The sequence below is a fragment of the Pteronotus mesoamericanus genome, unplaced genomic scaffold (genome assembly GCF_021234165.1).
Source record: "Pteronotus mesoamericanus isolate MK-2021 breed Mesoamerican mustached bat unplaced genomic scaffold, CSHL_Meso_final scaffold_636, whole genome shotgun sequence".
NCBI lineage: Eukaryota > Metazoa > Chordata > Mammalia > Chiroptera > Mormoopidae > Pteronotus > Pteronotus mesoamericanus.
The window spans coordinates 2,611,547-2,639,231 of NW_026555324.1; the positions used below are offsets into that span (position 1 = coordinate 2,611,547).

Below are 27,685 nucleotides of genomic sequence, written 5' to 3' on the forward strand. Positions count from 1 at the left end.
AATTGGCTAGACAAATAATATATACAGACAACTGACTGAAAGAGCTACTCAGAATGATCTAGAAGAGGATTTAATTACCCAGAAAGTCATTTTAGGTCCCAAACCGCATGGATGATGTGATCCTATCTTGTTCAGAAGAGTTTTATTTGCATAGTAAAAAGCCTGGAAAGATGTGCGGCGCCCCCGCCCCCCGCCAGCCTCATATGTCGGTTGTCTCCCCATGGGATTTTTAGTTTGATTTTGCTCATTTTGTGATTATGTTTATAACCAGGATGGGATTGTTTATATCCAGGAAGACAAATTTCTTCAAAGTTCAGAGTTATTTGTCTGGGGATAATGTCCCTTGGTAGGTACACAGATTGAAGTCCCCTGCAAACAAGCCAGGTCAGTTCTGGGTGAGGGCAGAGGACTGGCTTGTGGCAAGTTCCAGAGGTAGAGTTTTCAAAGACAGAGTGGAAAGCAGGGGCTGGTCTTGCAGTGGAACCCTGTGCCTCTCCGGGTGTTCGCGTTTGGCTCGGAGCCACATCTGCCAAGCTTTTCCCCGATTTGAATGAAAATGTCATAATTATAGGACTCTCTACTGCAGAGAAAAATGGGGGCATCAGCTAACCCTTAATTTACTGGGGTTGCCAAGTGCATGCTGTAATTAAGCCCTTATTGTGTTAAAGCTTTGGAAAAGTGCAAGCCAATAATGAGATATTTATAGGGTATTAACTACAACCTGAATAAAATAAAACAGTTGTTCTACCCATGAAGCAGAATGGCACTGGAGAAGAAAGACTCCTGCTTCCTGGTGCATTTGGGTTCCTGCTAGTGTTCGCGATGAGGCCCCTGCTGGGTGCTGGGGGGGTTTCCCCCTTGGAGTCACCCTCAGCTTGAACAGGATGCTGGGTGGCTCTTTCAGTTTCACCTGCTGCTGGATGTTTGTGATAACAGTAAGAGGTAATGCTTGTGGAGAATCATCCTGTGCAGTGTCTAAAATCTGACCAAAAGGTCCTAGCAGCTGTGAGGGGCAGGTGCTGCTGTTAGCATCCTTGCTTCAGAGGTGCGGAAACTGAGGCCAGATGGGGGAACTTGCTTGAAGTCACACAGGGAGGAGCCAAGGCCTGAGCTGGGCCTTACTCATCCGGAGGCAGGCACCCAGGAACAGTGGGGATGGGAAGGTGTGGCCATGACTGCCAGGATTGGCATGAAGAGGGGACGCCATGGCACTTGTGTCGAAGGATGGGGTAGAGGTTGCAGATTGAGCACCTTCCAGCTTTTAGAATTGTTCGATTAGCTGCGTGTTGACTGGCACACCTTAAATAGCACCCACTTTGTGCCACATGCTGGGGATCCAACCGAGACTGAGGACAGAGGTCAGGTGAGTGGTTACACAAAGGAAGGACATCCTGAAGATCAAGAAGTGCGTGAAAATGGGGGGTGGGTAGGTGAGAGAGTGGCTGTGCAGGGGGCTGCTTCAGAAGAGGGGGTCTGCGTGGGTGTCCTGCAATGGCACCAGTCCCTCAAAAATCCCAGAGAAGAGTGTCCCAGGCAGAGGGAACAGCCGGAGCAGAGGGCTCTGCACCCCCGGCCAGCCGGGTGCCTGCTGCACGAGGGGAAAAGGGACTCAGATGGAGGCCAGAATCCGCGGGCACGTGAGGGTCAGGGAACGGCTCATCGGAGGCCTATTTTTCATAAATTTCAATTACACAAGTAAAACACTGGTGACAGTGTTGTAAAAAGGGAAACCATGACATATGAGGAAGAACACACGGCCCACCCCTGTCCCTTCCTCCCAGCTCTGCATGGGAACACCATTACTAGTTTGGGGTATACCCTGCCAGACCCCTCTTGTATATTTAGGTATATATGTACCTGTTGGTACCTATAGAAAACATACAGCACTTTTAGAGGTTAGTTCTTTTTCAGTATGTCTTCTTTCCAGAACGGGGGCCAACCCATTTATGTAGTTTGGCAACTTGTTTTCCAACCACTCAGCACATCGTAGAGGTCTTTACATTTTGGAATGTTTGTAGCTCCTGCTCAGAGCTTCGTGATTGTCGCAGGGGGTAAGGAATGGAGGCAGGGGGCCAGCAAAGTCGCTGTGGCTGTCCAGAGGCTTGATGACAGCGCCCTCTGTGTGCCGTGATCCACGCTTGAGGCCAGTGCTTGAGCCTCAGTACCTGATCAGACTGAGTCACAGAGGCTTGCCTAGCGATGCTGGGGTTTCAGGTGGCCAGACTTGAACCCAGAGCCTCGGCTGGCTGGAGGAGGCCTGCCCCACAGGTCTGCTGGCCTACATGTGGCGCTCTCACCCCCGGCTTCGTTGAATCCTCCAGCTTCCTCTTCCCCTTGGCCTGGCTTCATGGGGTCTGGTTTTCACTCCTCCCGCACTGTGTCTTTGTGCCTCAGCATGGCCCCAGAAGTTTCTTGAACAAAGCAGTGTGTCAAGGAGTAGTCTAGACCTTTCTGGAGTCCTTGTGGTGCCCAGTGCTGTGCTTCATTCACTTGCTTGATTATCCTCCTCCAGTGGTGACCAGGCATGTGGCTCTGGTCTTCCTTCTGCACTGAATGGACTTCTCGTGACTTTGAGGCACTTGTCATGTGCCAGGCACTGAGTACTGTCTGTCTGTCACCTGGGGTCAGCCCCAGTTCACAGATGAGGCTGTCCAAGGGCAGAAATTGGGCAGGTAGGTGGGGGCCTTGGAGCCCTCATACTTACCCATTTGACCACTCAACCAGTATTTCTCCCTGGTGGAGAAAATCACTACCATAGCAAGTGACAGAGGCTGTGTTTGAATGGGGATGTCATGGTGTGCGAAGCTCGAGAAGAGGTCCTTATCGTCTCAGGATGCACATTCCAGCTCAAAATGAGAGAAGGCATATCGAAGCTGGAGGCTGTGGTGTGGAGCCTCGGGGCAGGGGAGGTGGTCAGGGAATGCGTCTTGAAGGGGGCGGTGGGTCTTTCTGCTGAGGTGAGGAGGACAGGCAGGAGCTGGCTGGAGGCAGGTTGGGGGCTGCTGAACTCGTCGGTCCGTTGTGCCCGTCTTGCCTGGCCATGGGCTCCAGCTTGTGGCTCATGCCCCGTTGTCTGTAGGGCACTTTCTTTTTTATGGCTATGTGGTACTTCACAATACAAAGGCACCTTTATTTACAAGCTCTTGGTGATGGATGTCGAGACTCTTCCCAGTCATTCAGTCCTGGGATTTGCACTTGGACAGGGTATACCTGTGTAGAATGTAGAGGAGGAGGACACTGGAAGGTTGCTGGCCAGCACTGGGTATGTGGCCCTCCCCTACCTGGGCGTGGTGTCCAGGACGCCACCAAGTAGCTGCTTCACTGGGGTTGAATGAGCAGATTTGGAACTGGTCAGCATGTCCTCACCACGCTTCACCCCCCTGCACCTCTCGCACACCCCGGAGCAGTGCAGTCTGCTCTACCCCGGTCCCGCAGCTCCTGCCCTCACCCCCCGCAGCGGCCCCTGGACCCCCGCGAACACCTGAGTCAGGGCACCTTCCTCTCCTGCTCAGCAGCGTCCGTGGCGCCCACCTCACTTGTGGTAGAAGCCCGAGTAGTCCTCCTGTGACTCCTGTGACCGTCTCCACTTTCTCCTTTCCTTGTCCCTCCAGCCACATGGCCTCCTGATGGCCCCTGGGGCCCCCTTGGTTCATTTTGACCCTGGGCCTTTCTCTTCCGCTGTCTGCACCTCCTTTTCCCCAGAGCTCTATGCTTCCTGACCTGCCCATCTCTCCTTGGGTCGCTGCTCAAACGGTACCTCCCTGAGAGGCTGTCCCTGGCCTGCTGTAGCTCACACAGGACCCCGGCACTTTCAGACCATCGGTCTTGATGGGGTTTTTTAGAGTTCTTCTTAGCACCTGACATTTTCTGTTTCCTCTCTCTATCTTCCCCCTGCTCACCAGGACAACGGGGACTCAAGGGCAGGGGTTTTTGTCTGGTGTGTCCCTTGCTGCCCTGGCACATAGTGGGAGCATCCATATTGAATAAATGTACCTAGAAACCAGCATTGGATCAATTTCACTGCACAAACTTGCATGGAGGAGGGGGCCAGAGGAGTGCTCCAGGACTTGCCTTTGGGGGCTCACAGTCTACTTGGGTGGTGTGGGACTGTGAACAGACAGGGGATAGACTGCTCCAGAGACACAGAAGCAAGTGCATTTTCTTAATGGGTGGGCCATGATTTGCCTCGTTGACACACAGAGTAATAGTAATAGGCTAAGACCTCGAGATTGGCCAGGCATGGGCGTCTCTCTGCGCTGACTCCTGGCTATAAGATTATGTCCCTTCCCTGGTCCCTGCACAGCTACCAGTCAAGTGACCCCTCCAACTCTTGCTTTCTGTCTTGGTGCCAGGCATCCCTGGCAGGAGAGGGCGCCACTTTGCCCAGTCACTTCAGCAATCTCAAAACAGGGACCCGAGTTTTTGAAGTCGGCCCCCACATCCCCCTACGCATGCTCAGGTGCCCGCTTGGACCAAGAACCAAGGAAAGGAAGCCTCTGTGGGTTGTCGCTCCTCAGCCCTGGCAGCCTGTTAGTATCCACCATAGGGAGATGCCATAAAACACCACCTCCTAGTTCTAGACCCCTCCCCCGACCACCTTAAGCCCCCGAGGGTATTCCAGGCATGTGCCACAGCTCGGAGAACCGCTGCTCTGGCTGTCACAGGAAACCTCCTTCGATTAAACTTGAATCCACCCGGACTGCACACCATGGGGCTGTGGACAGGTAGCCAGCAGAGCTGTCCAGGGCCCCGGTGACACCCCTGTGTTCAGATGTTGGAGGAGGCACCCTGGAGACTCTGCCATATGACACATTTTCGCAGAGATAAGGGTGTTTTGGGGCTGGCAGGCAGGCAGGCAAGTGGAGCAGGCAGGAACAGTCCCAGCTGGGGTTACACCCGCCTGCTGGGTGATACACCCTGGCACGGCCAGGCCAGCCCCTGTTGTGGGTCAGGGACACAGCCCTGTCTGTCCCAGGCCATGGGACCTTTGTCTTTGGTCCTGATGGGCAGGGTCCTTCTTGAGGGTCACAAGCTCCTCACCCAGGAGGCGCCCAGCTGGCCCTGGAACTGGGGAGCTAGGGCTTTGAGAAGTTGTTATTCTTACCTGGCAGGGCGCTGGAGTACCAGGGATCCAAAATCAAGATCAAGGGCCTGCAGTCGGAGGCCAGGAGCCACCCACTCAGTTGGAAAGAGCCTTCCTGTGGTCTGGGTTGGCATGGTTTCTTGTCTTGTTACATGGAGTTCCCCTTGTCTGGGCGGAAGCCCTTTCAGCGGAAGCCTGGCTTCTGCGGTGTCTGCCCCGGTGGCGTTTCCCCATGTGCCACCTGGCACAGGTCGCTGGGGAGATCAGGGTTGGCTGCTTTCCTAGGTGGGGAGGCCCTATCTGGAATACACTCCCAGCACTAGGTGAAACATGATTGCTTGCTTGATTTTTCAACTTACTCTCTTGTAATTACAAGAATTATTAGACTGTTTGTTGTAAAATAAAATTCACTCCTTAAGGATGTGCACAGAGTAAGGTGAAGTTTCCTGTCACCTTTTGCAGGGGACCCACCTCCATCAGTGTGTGGCTGTTGTTGGGTCCTTTCTCTATATTTCTATGGGTAAATGTCCCCTGTCTACCCCCGCCACCGTAAGTGCCACTGTAAGTTCATCTCTGACAGTCTGAAGTCTTGCCAGACTGTGACTACCTCATACCAAGTCCCTACTATTTAGCGTTGTGAGGGGTTTTTACCTGGAAATAAAGTTGTAAAGTTTTTATTTCAGAATAATTTTAGATTGATGAAAAAGAAATAAGCTTTAGATTTACAAAAAAGTTCCAAAGATACAAAGAGCTACCATATACCTTTCACCTATTTCCCCCTAACATTAACATCTTACCTTAATATGGTACATTTCTCAAAATTTATGCAGTTAACCTTAGTATATTACTATCATTGATAAATGCCAGACTTTATTCAGATTTCCCCAGTTTTTTCCCCCATGTCCTTTTTCTGTCCCAGGGTCCCCTCTAGGATCTCATGTTGCATTTTTTGGTTACATCTTCCTAGTCTCTGCTTGTCTGTGACAGCACCAGTATTGTCTTGTTCTTTAGTTCCTTGGTATTTTATAGAATGTCCTTTGATTTAGGTTTATCTTGTATTTTCTCATGGTGATGCTAGGGCTTCGGATTTGGGGAAGAAGATGACAGGCGAGGTGCCCCTCTCTCTGCATCCTCTCAAGTGTCCTGAATATCAACAAGTCTTACCGTGGGTGATGTCGGCCTTGGTCTCTCGATTAAGTTATGTCTGTCCGCTTTCCCCACTGCATTTTTCTCCCTTTTTTTTTTTTTTAAAGATTTTTATTTAAGAGAGAGGAAGGGAGGGAGAAAGAGGGGAAAGGAGGGAGAAAGAAGGGAAGGGAGGGAGAAAGAGAGGAAGAGACATCAATATGTGAGAGATACATGGATTGGTTGCCTCTCGCACACCCCGAACTGGGGACCTGGCCCACAACCCAGGCCTGTGCCCTGACTGAGAATCAAACCGGTGACCTTTTGGTTTGCAGGCTGGTGCTCACTCCACTGAGCCATACCAGCCAGGACATGCATTTTTTTTTCCTTTTTACCTGCTGTTCTTCTGAAGCGCTGAGGATTATATAATTGTCGAATAGGCAGTAGGTAATGCCCAATAACCTCAAGTTCAAAACCGCTGTAAGGGATGGAGAGAGGCCTTCTTGCCCACTTGTTCCTATGGCCAGCATCCCCATAGTTAACCACTCTTTGCAGTCTCATACGTCTTCCCAGTGTTTCAGTGCAAATAGAAGCAAATGTGAATGTGTTTTTACTCTCCCGTCCCCCATACAGAGCTTTATATCCTGTTCTGAACGGTGGGATTGTTACTTCACAGTATTTCTTGGAGATTTAAGTGTCCTAGCACATAGAGTGCTTGCTCATTTTTTTTCCCCCCTCGAGGTATAATTTAAGCATAGTAAACCTTAACTATTTTTAGTGTGAAGTTCTAAGAGTTTTGAGAAATGCAAAAAGTTGTGTCACTACTGTAATCAACACATAGAATACTTCTGTCACCCCCCCAAAATGCCCCTTTGCCCCCTTGTAGTCACCCCGCCTCCACCCTCCATACCTGGCTCCTACTGATGGGTTCTCCAGCCTGTGGTTTTGCCTTTTCCAGAATGTAATGTAAACGGGCTCGTGCAGCCATGTGAGTCTGACTTTTTTCCCTCTGCATGATGCATATGAGAGCCATCTAGGCATCAGTAGTTCAATCCTTTATTTTTTTTGCTGAGGAGTAGTTCATGGTATGGCTAGACCACCATCTGTTGAACAAATTAGCCACTGAAGGACATTGGGTTGTCTCCCGTTTTGGTAATTATGAATAATGCTGGTATAAACATTTATGTGAAGGTTTCTGTATGGTTCATAAGTTGGGATAAATTTTTTTTAATCCTCACTTGAGGACATTTTCTCACCCAAAGACATTTGTTAAAAAAAGATTTTTATTTATTTATTTTTAGAGAGAAGGGAAGGGAAGGAGAAAGAGGGAGATAAACAGGAGCAAGACCCATCAGTTGCCTCTCACATACCCCCAGTTGGGGACCTGGCCTGCAACACAGGCATGTGCTCTGACCAGGAATTGAACCTGCGACTTTTCAGTTCGTAGGCCAGAGCTCAATCTACTGAGCCACATCAGCCAGAGCACCAAGGACATTTTTTTCATTGCTTTTGGAGAGAGAGGAAGGGGAAGAGAGAAACATCAGTGTGAGAGAAACAGCTATTGGTTGCATCTTGTATGTGCCCTGACTGGGGATCAAACCTGTAACCTTTTGGTCTACAGGACATGTTCCAACCAACTGAGCCACACTGGCCAGGGCAAAGTGGGATACATTTTGAGTTAACTTTTGTATGATTTATGAGGTATAGATTGAAATTGATAATTTGTTTGGCATATAAATGTCCAGTTGTTCCAGTACTGTTTATTGAAAAGACATCATTTCTCCATTAAGCTACTTTGTCAGAAATCAATTGGTCATATTCATGGGGGTCCATTCCATTCTTTTGCCCTTTGGCCAAAACCACATTTCTTTAGCTTTATAGTAAGTCTTGAATCAGGCCAGTGGAATCTTTGTTTATCTTTTCGAAAATTGTTTTAGCCAAATTCCATTGCCTTTACATATAAATTTTATTTTATTATTTTATTATTAATTTTTTACTCCTTATCTGTGGATATGGTTACTGAACTTAGAGAAGGAAGAGGGAGGGAGCAAGAGAAAGAGGGAGAGAGAAACATCAGTCGGTTGCCATACATGTGCACTGCGACTGGGGATTGAACCTGAAACCTTTTGGTGCACGGGACAGCACTCCAAGCTTCCCTGCCAGGGCTGCTGTATCTCTTGATTGAATCATTTCTCTGTGCTTGATTTAATCAGGTGTTGCTTTGTACAGTAACAGGCTGTATAGACTCAGAAAAGTAGGCTCTACCACTTAGCCTAGGTGCGTAGTAGGCCCTGCCGTCTAAGTTTGTGTCAGTGTACGCCATGATGTTTGCACAACGGTGGCATTGCTTAATGATGTATTTCTCTGTTGTTAAGCAGAGCATGACTGTATTTTCTCCCATGATGTGGTAAAAATATGGTATCCTATGAAGCAGAAAAGTTTGAAATTTTGATGAAGTCCCATTTATCTATTTTTTCTTTTGTCACTTACGCTTTTGATGTCATATCCAAGAAACCATTGCCAATCCATGAAGGTCATGATTTACTCCTATATTTTCTTTTAAATTTTTTTTAGTTTTAGCTCTTACATTTAGATCTCTGATCCATTTTGAGTTCATTTTTATGTGTTGTGTAAGATAGGAGTCCAACTTCATTCTTCTCTGCATGTGGCTGTCCCGTTGTCCCAGCATCCTTTGTTGAAAAGACTGTTCCTTCCTCATTGAATGGTCATGGCACCCTTGGTTGAAAATCAGTTGGCCATAAGTGCAAGAGTGTATTTTTAGATTCTCAGATCTATTCCATTTGTCTTTATGTGTATTCTAACGCCAGTACCACACAGTCTTTATTACTGTACCTTTGTAGTAAGTTTTGAAATTGCGAAGTGTGATTTCTCCAACTTTGGTTCTTTTTTTTTTTATTTTCGCTATTCTTGGTCACTTACATTGCCATATGAATTTTAGGGTCAGCTTACCAATTACTGCAAAAAAATGCTTTTGGGATTTTGATACGGGCTGCATTGACTCTCTAGATCAGTTTGGTAGATATTGCCATTTTAACAATATTCTTCTAATTTATGAATACAAGATATCTTTTATTATGTCTTTAATTTCTTTTAACAGTGTTTTTTAGTTTTTAGTGTAAAAGTTTGTGCTCCTTTTGTTAAAGTTATTCACAAGTACTTTATTCTTTTTTATGCTATTGTAAATGGAACTGTATCCTTTCATTTTCAGATTAACTGCTACTGTACAATAATATAACTGATTTTTGTATATCGACCTTGCATTCTGCAACCTTACTACCTTATTTATTATCTCTAATAGTTTTTTGGGGGGAAGGGGGAGATTTCTAAGCATTTTCCATAGAAATGATCATGTTATCTGAGGTTAGTTTTCCTCCTTCCTTTGGATGCCTTTATCTCCTTTTCTTACCTAACTGTCCTGGCTAGAGCATCCAGTACAGTGTTGAACAGCAGTGAGAGTGGACATCCTTGTCTTGTTCCTGATTGTAGAGGGAAAGTGTTCAGTATTTTACCGTAAAGTATGTTAACCATAGTCTTTGTATAGATGCCGTCCTTCAGGTTGAGGAATTTCCTTTCTATTCCTAGTTTGTTGGGTGTTTTTTATCATGGAAGGGTGTTGGATTTTGTCAAATGCTTTTATTGCATCTATTGACATGCAATTGTAGTAATTATAGTTTTGTCATTTACTCTGTTAATATGATGTATTTTGTTGATTTTTGACATTTTTGGACCACTGTTAGATTTCTGGGATAAATCTCGCTTGGACATGGTGCATAATTCTTTTTTTTTTTTTAGTTAATTTTTATTTATTGATCTTGAGGGGGAAGAGAGAGAAACATTGATTGGTTGTTCCACTTATTTATGCATTCATTGGTTAATTCTTGTATGTCCCCTGAGTGGGGGATTGAACCCTCAGCATTGGCATATAGATGTGACACTCTAACCTACTGAGCCGGTGCCTAATTCTTTTTATAATTTGCTAGATTTGTTGTACTAGTATTTTGTTGAGGATTTTTGTGTTTATCTACATTCTTAAAAAATATCAGTCTGTAGTTTTCTTGTGATGTTTTTGCCTGGCTTTGATATCTGGGTGATGCTGGCCTCATAGAATGAGTTAGGAAGTGTTCCTTCCTCTTCTGTTTTTTGAAAGAGCTTGCGAAAGTATTGCTTCTTTAAATGTTTATTAGAATTCACCCACGAAACCATTTGGACCTGGGCCTTTTATTTTTTTGGAAAGATTTTTGAGCACGAATTCAGTCTCTACTTGTTATAGGCCTATTCAGATCCTGTTTCTTTTTGAGTCAGTTTTAATAGTTTGTGTCTCTCTAGGAATTTGTCCATTTCATCTAGGTTAATCTGTTGGCACAGTGTTTTCTTATAATCCTTTGTATTTCTGTAAGGTTGGCAGTGATAGCCCCTTTTCTTATTCCTGATTTCAGTAATGTATGTCTTCTCTCCTTTTTCCCTTGGTTAATTTAGTTTAAAGGTATAAATTTTTTTTTATATTTTTAAATAACAAATTTCAGTTTTATTGATTTTTCTCTATTTTTCTGTTCTCTATTTCATTTATTTCCTCTCTAATCTTATTTCCTTCTTGGGTTCACCTTGGGTTTGGTTTGCTTGTCTGTATTCTATATGTTTTTGTATGTTGCTTTCAATTTCCATTCATCTCAAAGTATTTTTAATTAATTAATTTTGTTTTAGAGAGAGAGGGGAAGGGAGGGAGAAAGAGAATAAGAGAAACATTAGTTGGTTGCCTGTCATATGTGCCCTGACTGGGTACCAAACCCACAACCTAGTCATGTGCCCTGATCAGGAATTGAACCAGCGACCTTTCACTTTGTGGGATGATGCCCAACAAACTGAGCCTCACTGGTCAGGGCTTAAAGTATCATTTAATTTTTTATGATTTCTCCTTTGACTCATGAATTATTTAGGAATGTGTTGTTTAATTTGTACATAGTAATAAATTTCTCAAAATTTCCTTTTTTTGCTTTTAACTTCCTTCCATTGCGGCCAGATATCATACTTTGTAAGATTTCAGTCCTTTTACAGTTGAATCTTGTTTTTTGGCCTAACTTCATTCTGCCCTAGAGAATGTTCCATGTACCCTTGATAAGAATGTGTATTCTACTGCTATTGGGTGGAGCGTTCTATACATGTTCATTAGGTCTTGTTGATTTATGGTGGTATTGACATTTTTTATTTCCTTGTTAATCTTTTATTTAGTGTTCAAGTAGTGTCAGCTATTATTGACGCACTATATTTCCCTTGCCTCTTGCTTTCTTTCCAGCTGTGTAGTATTCCTCGGTCTGGGCCAGTCCCACTGGGTCCAGTCACTGTCCTCTGTGAGCTTTTCGTTTTCTGGTTTTCTAGTTTCCCCTCCGGACAGAGCGTTCGGGCAGGGCATTCTGGGGCTTCAGGCTTGTGTGTCCACTCTGCCCAGGGCCAATTCCTGTGAGGGAGTTGCTATGTTGGAGAGGAAGTGGATTCAGAATCATCTTGCCAGGTCTACCTGGAAAGGCTCGGCCCTTCTTGAGGTGTCAAGGAGAAGAGTCCGGTTCCCCTTCCCCATCACCTTGGCGAACTGTCGTGTGGAATGGGGCCTTACACATGCCAGGAGCTGGGTTACCGTGATTCATCCTTCTAGTCCTTCTGACATCCCAGTGGGGTTGACACTGTTGTTATTCCCATTTTACAGATAGAACAGCTGAGGCTCGGGAGAGTGACAGCCCTTGTCCAGATCACATGGTGTGGCTATGGCTGAGCTGTCCAGCTTTAGACTCTGCGCTCTCCATGGCAGGGACAACGTGTCTGCTCACCGACAACGTGTCCGTACAGGGAGAAGCGACGGGTCTTCCTGTCTTCAGAGTTCAGGGGCTCCTTTCCATCTTTGTTCCTGGATATGTGGTGTGGTGACTGGGACGGTATCCTGCAGATGGGGACAGGAACGAGGCCGATTGGGTTGGTGCCTCATTGGTGCGGGGCGCTGTTAGCTGTATGGCTTTGGTCCATATGACCTAACCTCTTCAGCCTCAGTTTTACTATCTGAGAAATGGAGTTGGCAAGAGCCCCCACGAGGGTGAAACAAGGACTTGTGTGTATGGTGCTCAGTGCAGCGCCTGTGTTATATGTACCCTGGAGATGCCAGCTACTCTGCTTGTTTACTTTTCAGCAGGCATATATTGAGCACCTGCTGTGTGTCAGACACCATGCTGGGTGCTGTGCTGCGGACCTGGCAGTGAACAAAGCGACAAGAATCCCTATCTTCCTAGGGCTGACAGTTGAGGGTGGGAGAGGAGACCAGGAGGCAGGAAGGGAGCTTAGATGCCTGTGCCTGGGTGAGGGCAAAGATCCTGCAGGGCGGAGGGGACAGAGCCTGGCTTGGGGAGGTGGGAGGGGGCTCTCTCCTAGGAGACACCAAACAGCCAGTGTCCTAAGGCAGAGTGGAAGGTGCTGTAGGGGCCTCTGCAGACTAGGCTGAGGCGTCAGCCCCCAGGGCCTTGAGTTGGGAGCAGAGGGAGTGAGCAGGGAATGGCAAGAAGGTGACAGGGTGCTGATATGGGGCCCTGTGAGTCACAGGGAGGACACTGGTTTTGTCCCAAGTATGCTGGAAGCCATTGGTTTTAAGCACGGTGCAGTGTTTGAAAAGCTCTCGTTGGCTGCTGGGTTGAGAACACACCCGGCAGGGCCAGGCCCTGGAAATGGGTGGAGTGTGGCTGTGACCCAGGGGACTTAGCCTAAGGATGTTGGGACTGAGCAGGGAAGAGGGGCTGTGGGTCTGGGTACCTCTTGAGTAGCTGACAAAATTGCCTGAAAGATGAGCTGTAGGGGGTGGAGAAGCGACCTTGCTGTCAGGGTCACAAGACTGGGTGGCCGGTGCACAGGCCGACTGCTGTGTGGAGCAGTGGTGAAGTTGCTGAGGGGCCCGCAGGGGGTGGAGGTGAGAGCTGGATCCCAACAGGCCAGTGGTTTCCTCTTCATCCTTGAAAATGCTCCTAAATGCTACTTGGCCGATGGACTGAGGGACCGATGGACTAGGTGCTTTGGAGCTTCTCGGTACAACTGAAAAGTTACCAATTAATATTTGCCTGTTAATAAAAGTTATAAAATAATTATAAAAGACAGAAACCCAAATTATTTTGGGAGACTGTAAAACAAAGTTTTCCATTCTCACTCCACAGACAACCTCCATCAAGGGTTCAGTTCTTGCCTCCAAGCTTATTGTCCCTATACAGGCCCAGAAACTTACTCAAGTGTTCAAAAAAAAAAAAAAGCGAAGTTGAAGGACACTATCAGTTCTGTGCATCACATTTGGCTTTCAGCACTGCAGCCTGGATTGCTTCCTGGGCCAGTTCCAAGGCCAATTCAACTAGTTCCCTGCTGATGGATATCTAAGTGGAAAGCACTGCCGCAGGGAGCGGCTGTCCTTGCAAACCCACTCGGGAGAATGAAACAGGGTGATGTGGGGCGGAGCGGTAAGTAGGGGACGGTCAGAGGAGATAACACCTGGGTTGAGCCCTGAATGAGCACAGGAAGCCAGGACTGTGGAAAGGCTCGGAGGAAACGTTCAAAGCAGGGAATCAGCATTTGCAAAGGCCATGTGGCGGGAGTAGATTTGGCTTCCTTGCTGTACCGTGACCACCAGGTTTGGCTGGAATTAACATGCAAGGTGGAGGAGGGCAGGGAGGTGACAGGGCAGTCCCTCAGGGCCTTGGAGGCCATAGGAGCGCTTAGGAACAGAGGAGAGACGTGATCTGACTCATAAGTTTTCCTTTGATTGTATAGGGCCACTGCTCTCTTTTGGTAGGAACTTTTCAAACCCTTCCAACTACCCTCCGAGGCGTGGCATTATTCCCATTTAACAAATGAGGAAACTGAGGCACAAAGGGGTGCCCCGACCTATTGGGATTGTTCACAAAAGGAAGGGGAGTGCTTGGATTTCAGCTGGGCTCTGAGAAGCCCAGAGCCAGGGCAGCTAGTTGCCATGGGCCACTTGCTGCTTTTGCTTCTGGCCTGGCCTCCAGATGAGATCGTGGAGCAGGTGACGCTGTGGCTGAGTGCCAAAGGCGGGGCTGGCTCTGGAACCTGCAGGATTCCTGAGTAGGGAGGAGCCTGTTGGGAATTTTGTGAAGAGGTGGTGTCTGGAGTGGAATTGTGAAAGCCAATCAGATGTCTTCTCATCCCACTGCCTTCCAAGCCTCATTCTCAATTGTGCAGTGGCAGCTTTGGTCCTTCATCCCATAAGCATGGGTCACCTGCCTCGTGCCTGGCTGTGTGTTGGGAGCTGGGGGAGAGGCCTGAGAATGTGCCAGGCAGAGGACCCTGCCCCCTTGAGTCTGCCACTCTTTAATTGGTGGGTGGGTGGGAAGGGACAGATCACAGCCATGTGAACAAATCAGTAAACTGGAAGTTGCCAGTTAGGAGCAGAATTGAGAATTGAGAATCGAACAGGATGGTGTGTGACAGGAGGGAGCAGCTTCATGTTGGGGTGGGAGTAGGCGGAGACAGTTTAGCTAGGAGCTGCCTGCTCACCACGTGAATGCTGCGGGGAGAGGGCCCCAGGCTTAGGGAGCAGACAGAGCAAAAGATCCCGAGGCCGGACTGTGTCTGGTATTTTAGAGGAACACTGAGTTAGGCCAGTGTGGCAGGAACCAAGTGAGCAAGGGGGAGGATAGGAGGAGGTGAGGACAGGGAGGCGACTGGGTAGCTCATGCCCGGCCTCGCGGGCTGTGGGGAGGACCTCGGCTTTTCCCCAGAGGGAGATGGGAGCCCTAGGACGGCTCTGAACAGAGGGGGACATGCCACGACTGGGCACCCACAGGCGCCCTGTGGTCTCTCTGGAGAGAACAGAGTGTGGGGGTAAGGGTGGGCAGCCTGAGGAGGCTATTGCATTGGTCCAGGCAAGTGCTGATGGGACTGGCCAGTGGCCTTGGATGTGGAGAGAAGCGGCTGCCTTTGAAGGTGCTGGACAGGGCTGGGCTAGGGGGTGAGAGGCAGGAGGATCCCCAGGTCTGTGATCTGAGTGAGGGGTGTAACTACCCTGCTTGGCCCTTGGGGTGATCACAACGACACAGTGGCACCTGCCTCGGGACACTGAGTGCGGGCTGGGCTCTGGGTGGTCACTGGTTACTGCTGGATGGTCATGGTCGGCGTGGATGAAACAGGGACCAGCGCAGGATGTGCACAGGCTGGATGTTGAGGCTCTGGCGATGGAGTGATAAGCTCTTCTTCTGTTCTAGCAAAACCACAAAGGAGGCCTCCTGGGAGGTGGGGGCGACTGGGGTGTCTCCCTCATTGGTATCCCACCTGTGTTCCCATCCTGGCTTTTCTCCGACCTGGCTGAGTGGCCTGAGCAAGTCCTGAAACTCTGAACCTTAGTCTTCCGTCTGTGAAATGGGTGTATGGACCCTGGCCTCATTCCTTCAGTGTTGCTGCAGGCTTGCTGGGGTGTTGCCCAGGCTGGGCAGGTGGCCAGTGGCCCTTGTGCAGTGGATGTGACTGGGACCCTGGAGCTTGTGGCCCCTGCTGACATTGTGCTAAGGTCTCATGGCCACACTGAGGCTTTGAGTGACTCCAGAAGGGTGTGGCAATGAGGAACGGATCCCAGTCCAGGGTCCTTGCCCGGTGCCTGCCACCAGGCTGGTCAGGTGAGGGGTGGCCTGGGCACTCACTGGATCCGGCCTGGGCTTGTTGCTGACTCATCTTCTGTTGGCTTATCTGTTTATTTCCCTCCCCTGGGAAGGCCTGCCACCTGCCGGCCTGGGGCGTTGGCCTCCATTGTTCCTGCATGCAGGAGTTCCCACGCTCATGGGAGCTGCAGGTCAAAGGGTTCCTGGTGGGGCCTTGTGCTGTGTTCAAAGGACACTTCCTGGAGCCCTCATCACTTTCCACGGAGAGGTTGCCCGTTTTAGAGCTGGTAAACTGAGGCTCCACAGGGGCGAAGTTACTCATGTCAGGTCATGCAGCCTGCCGGGCCCTCTTGTGGTCGGGTGGCCTCCTCCCATCCCACAGGTGGCTGAGCCAGTGCCCAGAGAGGGTAGAGACCTGTCCAGGGTTCATGGAGGCAAAGATGAGTGTTGAACCCAGGCTGTCTGGCTCCAGAGTCCATGGACTAGAGCTCCGTTGGAGGCTGTGTTGGCGTGCGGAAGGTGTGCATTTGGGAGAGAGTGCATTCCACTGCACCTGCCCATGGTGCGACTAGGCCCAGAGGGTGGGCAGGACCTGTGGGGAAGGATTTCTTAGCAGAGATTACAGCCTTGTGCCTATGCCTATAGGTCTAGTACCCAGTGGTCCTGACGTGGGTGGAGTTACACACGTACGCTGCCTTCCCTTACTGATCAAGAAACCCAGACCAAGGGACAGAAGCCAGCCCAAGGTCATACAGCATGCAGGGCAGTCTGCTTGCACGGTGGCCCTTGTAGCGGTGGGGAAGAGAGAGGAGGGAAGTGGCCACTTTGAGCCACAGTGAGGGATGTGGTGACCTGTGGAACACGGGTGGGGTCAAGGAGGAAGAAGCAGATGACTGAGGCTTGAAAGTCACTTCCAGATAAGTGGACAGTCAGTGTTCCTGGCAGAGCTGCCTGGGAGGAGCACTTCTTCCGCCGTGCCTCCCAAGGGCCCCAAGAGTACCCTTGCTGCTCCGTGCCGGGAAATGCTGTGGGCGGCCCGAGGGCACACTGGACAGGTCCCTCCTCACCGAGTGCCTTGGAGATTTCTGGGGGGCCGCTTTTTGGGGGCTCTCCAGGCTGAGGAAAGGCATTGTTGTTCTTTTTACTGAGTTGAGGAGCTTCTGGAAATGCAAATGGATGAGTCCCACAGCTCCTGGCTTGCGAGCCCCCATGCCTGCCCAGCATCGTCCTTCAGGCTTCTCCCAGGTTCTGCCTCCCTCACCAGGCTGTGTTCTCCACTCATCCCTCCCACTCACCACTGAGTGCCAGGCCCAGGAAGCCAGCTCCCCTGTGTGTGCCCGGAGCTGCCTGGGTTCTCCTGGGCATCATACTAGCCCTTGTGTTCGCAGGCTCTCATTGTCCATGTCTGCGGTGTCATCGTTGGGCTTCTGGTGTCTGGCCCCCAGCCATGTCCGGAGCAGTCACAGGACAACATGTGCCAATACTAGTGGCAGAAGGCCTGGCCCTGGCTGGGGAGACGCTGCAGCTTCTGTGTCAGCTATGCGGGCCCAGAGGCCTGGTGATCCAGGGGTCAGAGGCCCACGCCCCTGGGGTTTCAGTCCATGCTCATGCCACTCCGGGACACTAGGTGACCTTGCACAGCTGCCCACCCTCTGGGCCTAGTCGCACCTGTGATGTGGAGCTCACAGACTCATCTTGGTGGTTCTTGTCATGGGTAGGTGGGTTAAATCCACGCAGAGTTCTCTGCTCCTTGTCTGGCGTACAGTGGGTGCTTGACAGCAGTTAACTAGTTTTTAAAAAAATCAGTCTTTTGGAGTCAGTAATCCATATGGTTGATGATGCTCAATTCAGAGATGTTCCAGAACGTACAATGACTTTTCCCTCCCAACAGGCCTCAGTCTCTGCGACTTGATTTGGTGGTGGTGGTGATTTTCCTCAGCACATCCAAGCCATCTGGGCAGAAGTTCCATGTGAAAAAATAAAAAGCTTTTTTTTTTTTTTGATGGCTCCACAATGGTGTGAATTAGCTAATTTATTTTACCGCCCCCGCCCCCCCACCATGGGCTTTAAAGTTCTTTAGATCTGAGCTATTCTTACTAGGAAATTGACAAGATTGTAATGACTCTATGGGCAACGCAGGAACTCACCCAGTGTTAAGTGTACGTCTTGCTTTTTAAAATGAATGCACGCACACCCAGGTAATCACGGACAGATCAAGACAGAGGATGCTATCACCATCCCCGAAAGTACACTCATGCCCCTTCTGATTTCTATCAGCAGAGACTAGTTTTGCCTGTTCAAGTCTACTCTGTGACTCAGCAGGTGAAACAAGAGCATATGTCTACAATAGGCATCTGTGAGAATGTTCATAGCAGCTTTATTATGGCCCTGAAATGGAAAGGCCCCAAATAACCCATGTCCTAGTGAATGGATAAATAAACTGTGGTCCATTCGTGCAATGGAACATGGGTCAGCAGTGAAAAGGACCTGGCTTCGGTCACACACATCAGCATGGAGGGCCACACAGACAGACGCCGGACATCATTCACACGGTGCTCCTGTGTTGTGCAGCCACTAATATATCCCGCTTGCAAGGAAAAGGGGGAGCAGGAGGTTCTTGTGAAGGGTGCGCACACTGTCACCGCTGCTGTTGGTGATTCTGTGTTGAAGGGGCAGGGCCCATGGTCTCTGATGTGCAGGGTGCCTCTTGTTCCTGCCTCTTAGGTCCCTGCCTGTGAGCCAGGTGGTCTGGTGCTGCAGGGAGCCAGGGTCAAGGTCATGGATGGTGCTCTAGAGGCTAATAGTCACCAGCAGCCCTCCTGCATCTGTGGGAGAGCCTGGTATCTGCTGTGAAGGGACATTGCTCTCCTGGAGACACTGGGTAACCCCCTCTGGCAAGGGCCGAGGTAAAGAACTTATTTTGGGGTCTGGTTCCCGCATGTGGTCCCCTGCCCTACCCGCTGCACCCCTACGCATAGCTTGCCTCACTTTCCCTTGTCAGAGAGGCCTCCCCGACCATCCCACCCCAACCCCTCTAACTGCCATGGTGTGTCTTCATCCCCACCCCTGCATCTCACGTGGTCCCCATCAGAACGTTGGTGCTGCTGTCCTAAACACCTCCTGCGTGCTCGGTAGGCTTGAGCAATACTTGAGTGAACGCGCGTGTGACCTTGGCCAGGTCACATAGTCTCTGTACCTTGGTCTTCTCATCTGCCAAATGGGAGAATATTACATAGTTCACAGTGTCACGCTGCATGGAGCGGGTGTGGAATGCTTTGTGAAGGGCAGGCGTGGCCCATGGGCTCTTCGTCACCCCAGGAGCGTGGCTGCGTGGGTAGCACCGAGGTGTGGAAGGTCGTGCTAGCGGGCCGTGGGCTGCCCCCTCCCCCGCGCTCATGGGTGCCCTCCAGGTGTTCTTTCCTCTGTTTTGGCCCCTCCCGCCCTCCATCATCTCCTGAGTCCAGCCTGTCCCCCGTCGTGGCTGCTCATCTCCTAAACTCCTCTCAGCTCTATCCAGTGTCTGTCCACTACTCTCCACATCCTTGTCACCCTCTGGGCCGCCCCAGTCATCGCTCACCTGGAGCAGTGCATCTCCTTCTGCCTGCCTTTTGGCTCCCGCTCTCCTCCCTGCAGCAGCCAGAAGGTCTTTTAAAGCCACACACCTGTTAAAGCATGCACAGTTATAATCTGGATGTCCCTAAACCCCATCAGGTGGCCTTGCCCTAAAAACGATGACCAGCCTTCTTACCACGACCTGCAGCACCACCCTTACCACACCCCACTCGGGCCTGTTCAGTGGGATGCCCTGCAGCTGTTTGTCGGCAGCACACCGTGGGGCCTTCAGCGCCCCGTCTGCGGAGGGCCCTTCATCTCTCAGGCTGGACTGCAGTTCCCCACGAGGGCGCAGGCTGATCGACGTGTTGTGCAGTCACTGCTGTGCTCCTGGCCGCAGCCAGAGGAGGCACTGCATGAGCGTGCTGGGATGGCCCACAGGCCTGTGGGGTTCCCCCTTCTGCCTGCTGGGTGAGCACGTTCCAGGGGTTCTGATGCCCAGCTCCGGCTGGGAAACAGCAGCCTCCTCTTGTGCCCTCCGGAGTCCCAACAGGGGTTCCCAACCCAGGTAGGGTGCTCCTGAGACACTGTGGGAGCAAGGTGACACCGATGGCACTAAGCTGGGAACCCAGGGACATTGTTGTCTTGCCATATGAGACACACCTGACTAGTCCCAGTTATCCTAAGTCCTGCACAGATTTCAGGTAAATGTTTACCTAGGTGCAAACCTTGTTGGAAATTCCCTGAGCCTAGAACCTTTCTCTATTTTACATGACACAAGAGTTCTTTTCATGGCTTTAAAAGTCTCTGAAAATGCCACTGCTACTCCAGTGCTTGCTTGGATCTCTGGTCCTTCGCTTTCCTTCCCTAATGGTCCAGGGCGGCTTCCAGTCTTTGTGCTCTACATGAATCTATGGGTAAGAGTGTAAGTCAGTGCAGGTAGTGCCTCGGTATTTCTCTAGTTAAATATGTAGCATATTTTTGTGTTATTAAACAGCTGCTCTGAGGAATTATTTACATGCTAGGAAATTCACCCATTTGAAAGCGGTGATTTTTAGTAAATTTACAGTAAATAATAGCAAACATCACCATGGGCCAATTTTAGAACATTTTCATCACTCCACAGAGCTCCTTCCTCTCCATTTTCCACCCCTGGGCAACCACTAATCCACTTCCTGCCTGAATTGATTTGTCTTTTTAGGACATGAAACACTTCATATTTTGTCACCCACTACGTTCCTTTTCATCTTTATGTGATATGTATGGCATTACATTAATTTAAAACATGTATGTAGGAAACGTACTAATCTCTTTGGGTCTGGGGGAGATGGTTGAAGTACTTGTTAAGGAAAGGGCCCGTTGGGAGTGTTGGGGCTGGAGCACAGCCAGCCAGAGGGAAGGGTTCCGTTACGAGCCTTCTGTCCAGTTCCTCCCATGCGCCCCACTCCTACCCCAGGACCCGCAGGCCAGAGCATTCCCCAGTGCTCTTCTGGGATTCGTGTCTTTGCTGAGGTTACCCAGAATGCAAGAGGAGATTGCCTCACCACGCGTGGTCACACTTCCTGTCCTACACACTGGCCTCATCAGTAACTTCTGTCCCTTTTCCCTCCCACAGGGACTTCCTTCCCCGAGGGTCAGGAATCGTCACCCGGCGGCCTCTCATTCTGCAGCTCATCTTCTCAAAAACAGGTACAGTGGAATGAGTCGCAGCTGTCGCAGGAAGTGAACAGGGACGCTGTGCCCAGCAGGAGCCAGGGGGTTTGGGACAGAGTCTCTGATGGCTGGGCTGTTGTTTGGGTTTGAATTCATGTTTTCCACGTGTGCAGGGAAGTTGAAGCACAGTTCACTGAACACTCACCCCAGCCAGCATCCTCAGCTGTGACCAGGCCACCAGGTGCCGTATGTGCTTGCTGTATTGTAGATAACATGTTTTTGCTGAATGCTTTCAAAATCAGGAGCAGACATTGTGACACTTCAACCCCAAATGCTTCAGTGCACCTCCCCTCGCAGCAGGGACACTCTCCGGCCGTCACAGACCAAACCCAAGAAAAGTAATCCTTCTGGCACGTTACTTAATGTCCACTCCATACATGTTGCTGGTTTTCCCTCAGATAGCTTCCCTGGCTGCTTTATGCATGCTCTTTCCAGTCCCACGCTGCATTCACTCCATTGTCATGTTTTTTGTTTTCACTAGAGCAACATCCCTGCCGTTTCTTTTTAACTATGACATGGACTTTTGGGAGATATCCTCAGAAGGAATTTCAGTCCCTTGAATTGAGTAAAGAATCTTCCACATGTAGATTTTTTTCCTACCCTCCCCATGGTGGCTGCAGTTTGTTTCTGTTTTCCCCACACAGGTCTGACATGACACAGGCACGCCTCCCAGCTTTAAATCCTCTTGGGCTTCCTTGGAAAGCATGTCAGTTTAGAAGGTGGACGGGGATGTTACTGCACAGGGGCTGCCCAGGGCCAGCCGGTAGCGTGTGGCTTCTTGACTTCGTGCAGGAGAATCTGTTTGTTCAAGCTGGGGCCAGTGAAACAAGGAAGGGCTTAGCATGGAAGCAGCAACAGGAAAGCCCAGGCCGGGTTACTTTGACTCACTAAAAAGGTTACAGGAAAGAAATGAGCTGAGGCCGGGCTGCTTTAGCGCTCTGGGAAGTCAGAGAAAATGGGCCTTGGAGTCAGGTTCTGAGGGTTTGCCCGGGACAAGCTGCCACTGCCCACTGGTTCCCTGGTTGCAAGTCTTGCAGCAAACCTTAGAGTTTAGGGGATGCGTGTCTGTGGGGGGAGAAGAGGGGAAAGGGAAAGGCACTGGGTGCACCCCAGAGGGAGGGCTCGCCCTGGGTCCTTTGTCTTGAGGCTTTTATCTCTCTCCTGCGGGCAGGACTCTTAGAGGAGGTCTCAGGGGAGGCTTCAGCAAACTATTCACCAGTTCTCCAGGTGCGCCCTTTCAGGGTCATCGTTCCCCCACTGATTGGTCAGTGCCAGGGCTGGGGGTTGTTGGTCATTGAAGGTGGTCCTGGCATCGCTCACCTGATTTTGCTGCTTTTCTGGGCCTGGAGCTGGGATGCACTGAAGGCCTAGATGTTATCTCACTGGAGGTCACCTTCTGTACCTGGCTGTAAATTGCTCGGCCATTTTGTTCAGCGCTCTGTCTCACTTTCCCTGTTCCACTTGCCTTGGCTTACTGGCCTGTCTTAGGGAGAGGAGTGTCATTAGGGGTGGGTCCTCTTTCTCTCCAGGGCCCTTAGGGGTCTCCATGCAGAGTCTCAGTGCTGCTTCCCCGCTGACCTGAAGTGTCCGCCCTGGCCAGGTCAGCGCTGGGAAGGCAACACGCACATTCCTTTTATGGATGAAGAAGCTGAGGCCTTGCCAAGTTACCTGCCTTCCTAGTGGGCTCCAGATCTGGAATCTGAGGTTAGACCTCAGACCAGGCTCTCAGCTGTGTCCTAGTCCCGCCCTGCCCCTTTGCCATGGGAGGGCGTGACTCCAGGGAGAGGCTGCTTCAGATTGGCCCAACGCCTCTTTGTCCAGTCAGCTGTGCCAGGAGGGCAGCTGCAGAGCGGCAGGTTTCAGAGTCCAGGGGGATCAGGCTTGGAGGGCTTGGCCTGTTGGGCTTCTGCTTCCACTTTTGCAGGTTGTTGGGGGTGGGGTGGACAATCTGCATTTCTAATGAGCTCCCTGGGTGGTGCTGAGGCTTCTGGCTTCTGACCCTGTTGGGAGAACCGCTGGCCCTGTGGGCGGGAGCTGGGAGCTGAGGCTGCCCAGGTTTAGATCCTGCTTCGCAGCTTACCGGCTGTGCGGCCCCTGGGGAGGGGCTGCTGCTCACAGCTCTGTCTCCCGTCTGGACAGCGGGGATAATAATAGCACCCCTTTTGTCGGTTGTGGTGAAGGCCATGTTATTCAATATAGGTACATCCTTAGAACGGCGCTGAGTGGTACTCACCCAACAGCTGCAGTTTTGTGCTTGCTGCCAGCCTGTTTGGGGACAGCTTTCAGGGACAACAGGTGGGCTGGCTTCCTGCACTGGAAGGTCATGGCCGTGTCATCGCAGAAGGGCTCCCACATCACCCCCACAGTGGCTCTCACCCAGTGGTGGACCACTGAGCATGTACTGTGTGCCACAGGCTGGCCCAGGGCTGGGGCGCTGGAATGAGCAGGACCAGGACCTGCTACCTGGCCTCCTGGCACTTCCATTAGTGCCAGGGGACAGATGAGGAAGACCAAGAAGGACACACACAGGCCTGGCCCTCACCAGATGGAGCATGTGTGGTGGAGGGAGGGTGGGGACATCACGGGGTTTTTGGGAAGAAGTGATGTGTGAGCTGGATTTGGTAGGTACGATGGGTCTGTCGGGGAAGGGGGAATTGTCCTTCCAGCAGTGAGTGTGTGTGAGGACGTGAGGCCTTGGTGCCCAGAGGGGCCTGCTGGAGGAACTGAAATTCTTTCTGTGGGGAGGGAGAAGCACGTGACACGCCGTGGTCCTGTGGGAGCACCAAGGGCAGGAACTTGAGGGTGCGCATCTGCCCAGTGCCTGACCCAGATTAACGGTGAAATCTTTATGTCTGTCATCCCTACTTCATAGGGTACTGAACTGAGGCTTCTGAGCCAAAGCCTCTTTCCTGAGGTCACACAGCAGGGTTATTTTGAAAGCCCCGTCTTAAATTCACTCTTGGGGAACATGGCCTTAGACCAAGGTCTGACTTGAACAGATCCTGCAGCTGCTTATGGAGAAGAGACCACAGGGAGCAGCTCAGGGGTGGGGGGGCCCAGGAGGAGGCGGAAGCAGGTCCTGATGGGGACAGGTAAGGACAGAGTGGCAGGGTTGGATCCTGTTGGGTTGCAGTGAGGGTAGGAGTGTGGGAAAGGAGCCCTTGCATCCCACATGAGAGTGGCCTTTGCCGTGTCCCAGCCTGCGTACTCTCCCCCCTCCCCGGCCGCCGCCTCCCATCACGGCATTCCAGGCCTCTTAACGCCTGAGTAGAGTTGTGCCGGTTCTGTGATGTGGGCCCGGTTCAGACACCAGCGAGGAGGTATGAGTCCTCAGAGTCCTGGCCCTCCCTGAGCCCAGCCAGGCTGAGAGGGAAAAGCACAGGGCATCATGGGAGAGTCTGTTGGGCACTGCTCTACTCTGGGCCAGAGACCCGGAGAGAACACTCTAGGCAGGGGCAGCAGTGTGTGTGAAGCTGTGCTGTGAGGCTGGGGAGGAGGCCGGTGGCACAGCCTGGCAGGGGTGGTGAGGGATCCGGCCGTGGGAGCCCAAGTGGCACGCAGGGCGGGGAGAGCAGCTCAGCCCACTGGCTGCTTTGCGGAGGAGGGACCGGCAGGGACAGCAGTATGAGCCGGGAGGCCAGGGAGAGGTCAGCCTGGCGAGAAGTGATGGGGCCTGGCCCACGGTGGTGCCTTGGGCGTGAAGGGCAGTCCAGAGTGAGCTCGAGGTGGGGAGGCCCCGAGACGCCAGACGGCAGAGGCCAGAGGCCCTGGGGCGGGACTGCCGGTGGGAGGTAGGTCACCCCACTCGTATGAGGGAGAAGGCTCAGCGCGGTGAGGGATGAGGTGATGGCTGGGGCTCTCTAAGAGGCTCTAGGGGCTGCATTGTTCCTGCAGGTAGCACTTGGTCTGGCTGCCTCTCTGGGACACGACTCCAGAGCCAGGCTGCCACCCTTTACTACCTTGGGCCTTAGGCAAGTAGCTTCCCTTTCTTGTGTCTCAGCATCCTCTCCTGTAAATTGAGGTGAGAGAGGGACCCTGGCACCCTGTGTCGCGGTGTGATCCTGAGGCTGGGCCTCATCCCTGCCCTCTGACCCCTGGGACACTCAGTGGTGCCCAGCTTCCCCTTGTCCAGCCTGGTCTCGGTGAGCCATTACTTTTAATCAGCTTAGTTTGAAAATTACCTCAGACTGCAGCGACCAGGAGTTTGGTGGCTCATGGGTGAACCCTGCTTTCCTCTGGGAACCACCCCTGGGCCTTGTAGACCCTGGGTGCTGGAGGCTGTTTTAGGTGGAACGTGGATGACCGCAGCCTCCTGAGTCTCCCCTCCTGGCCTTGACCTTGGCCGGTGCTCACAGGAACCAGAGAGGAGTTGTCATGACTTGGCTCCCATCCGCCCCCTCATGGCTTCGTGGCCCTGACAGGGCTCCGCTGGCCTCTGAGACCTTACCTCCTATTGTTCGCAGCTGCAGCCACAGTCTCCCTCCTCATCCTCAAGCTCAGCTCCTTTGTTTCTGCCTCCTGGCCTTCATCCTCACCGTGCTGCCAGCCTGGAATGCCCTGCACCGTCTTCCTCCTCCTGCTCCCCCGTAGGAGCTCTACCCCCACCCCATCCTCCGGTCACTGCCGCTCTGTTTCCTCTGCAACCCATGTTAGGTGACATCATCCTGTTCTTTGATTTTCTTAACAGTCCCTGGCCCTGCTCCAACACCAGAGGCATGAGAGCAGGGCCCCTGAGCTGCCTAGTCCATTCCTTTTCCCCGACCCCCTGTACCCAGTACAGGGCCTGGCACCTAGTAGGTGCTCCATCAGCATCGGCCAGGTGCCCAGGCCTGCTCTGAGGGCTGCTGCTGCGCCCCTTCCCTTCCATGGGTGGGACTGACCGTGACCGTGCCGCCCCTTTCCCCACGGGCCAGGCTTAGGCAGGGCCCTTTCTATAAAGCCTGTAGACTCTGCGGCAGTTGGGTGTGCGCCTTGTGCCTCTGTGGGGAAACTAGGCCGGGACTGGCGGGGGTCGGGCTGGGGGCTGACTGGGATGCCAGCCGGGGCTGTCACCCTCTCCGGTGTGCCCATACCACCAAGCAGTCCTCCCACTTTTAAGTGGTCACTTACCGGATGTCCTACAATTTGACTCAGTTCTGATACTGCCTACCTGGAGGTGGCTTCAGATCCCGCAGGTTAGGGTTCAGTCCCATCAGACTGTACCCTCCCCCACCTTTAGATACCAATTGCAAGTCCAGATTGTCACCTGTGCTTCTGAGTGATTTGCTACAGATAACCCTCTCCTTGGGTTCAGTTAAGTGTCTAGAGTGGCTCACAGAACTCAGAGAAACATTTTACTCACCTAGATTTTCAGTTTATTAGAAAACTGTGTAACTCAGGAATAGCCAGATGGAAGAGATGTGCAGGGCAAAGTTTGGCGAAGTGGCTCGGAGCTCCTGTGCCCTCTCTCAGCCCGACCCGTTCACTGACTCAGAAGCTCCCCAGCCCATTCTTTTGGGTTTTGTGGAGGCTTCATCATGTACGCATGAATGATTAAATATTCCTCATTGGTGGCTGATACAGCCTCCAGCCCCTGTCGCCTCCCCGGAGGCTGGGGCAGGACTGAAAGTACCAGTCCTCTAATCACATGGTTGGTTCCTCTTGACGGAAACTCAGGTGTGGTTGAAAGGGGCTTATTATGAATAGAAACTCCTTTAAGGCTCTTGTCACTTAGGACTTTCCAAGGGTTTTAGGAGCTTTCTGCCAGGTATGGAGGGAAGACCAAATATTTTTGTTATTATAAATTGCAGTATCACAGCTTCCCAGTGGCAATGTGTCCTAGACTGGGAGATGTTCTAGACTTGTCGCAGGTCAGAGGGAGCTTGAGGACCAAACCAACTTGGTAGATGACATGTGCTTTGTCTCTTCTTCATTGGCTAAGGCTCTGAAAAGTCCATGGAGATCAGATCCAAGTCCCTGGAGACTGGATTTGTTCAATTGTGTGGTACTCAGGGCTTGTAAGTGTTTTTGAGCCACAGATCATTCCTTCTGGGCCATGTCAACCAGACGAGCATGCCTGTGGGTGCCAGGTTTGGAGAAGGCAGACCCCATCGCTCGCTGCTGGGGGTCAGCCTGCTGGTTCTGCTCTCCGCTGGGTTCCGGATGGAGAAGGGATGGGATCTGGGCATCAGGGCGATCAGGGCAGAGCCCCTCCATGCGGAGCACTGAGACTCCCAACAACTTCGCAAATGCCCCTAATCTGGCAGCTAAGCTATTTGTGCGCTCTTGTGGGCCCAGCACCGAGCCCTGTGGATTTGATTGCTTTCTCATGTTGCCCCAGCGCTGGGTTCTATGTTGTTTTCATTTCACTGTGGCGAAACTGAGGCCCTGAGAAGTGGGTGTGGCTGCGTACTTCTACCTCCCTCTCTTCCTCCTGCCAGCTCCCCAGATCATGTGGTGCCTGACGTGCCTTCTCCAGGCCTGAAGGGCTGAGCTGAAGGCACGTTGTTCTAGCAAGACTTTTCACAGTTCTTAAGAAATGCCCAAACAAAACAAGAAGATGAAGAGAGAGAGAGAGGAAAAA

General features: G+C 51.3%; 1 protein-coding gene across 12 annotated transcripts in view; it reads left to right on the top strand.

Annotated features, from left to right (window-relative positions):
- Positions 1-27,685, top strand: part of DNM2 (dynamin 2) — an 85,736-nt gene that overhangs the window by 5,552 nt on the left and 52,499 nt on the right. For all 12 annotated transcript variants that reach the window (XM_054562101.1, XM_054562106.1, XM_054562096.1 and 9 more), the window contains exon 2: positions 21,026-21,099. In XM_054562101.1, the coding sequence (XP_054418076.1) occupies positions 21,026-21,099 (74 nt within the window). The remainder of the gene's footprint in view (positions 1-21,025; positions 21,100-27,685) is intronic.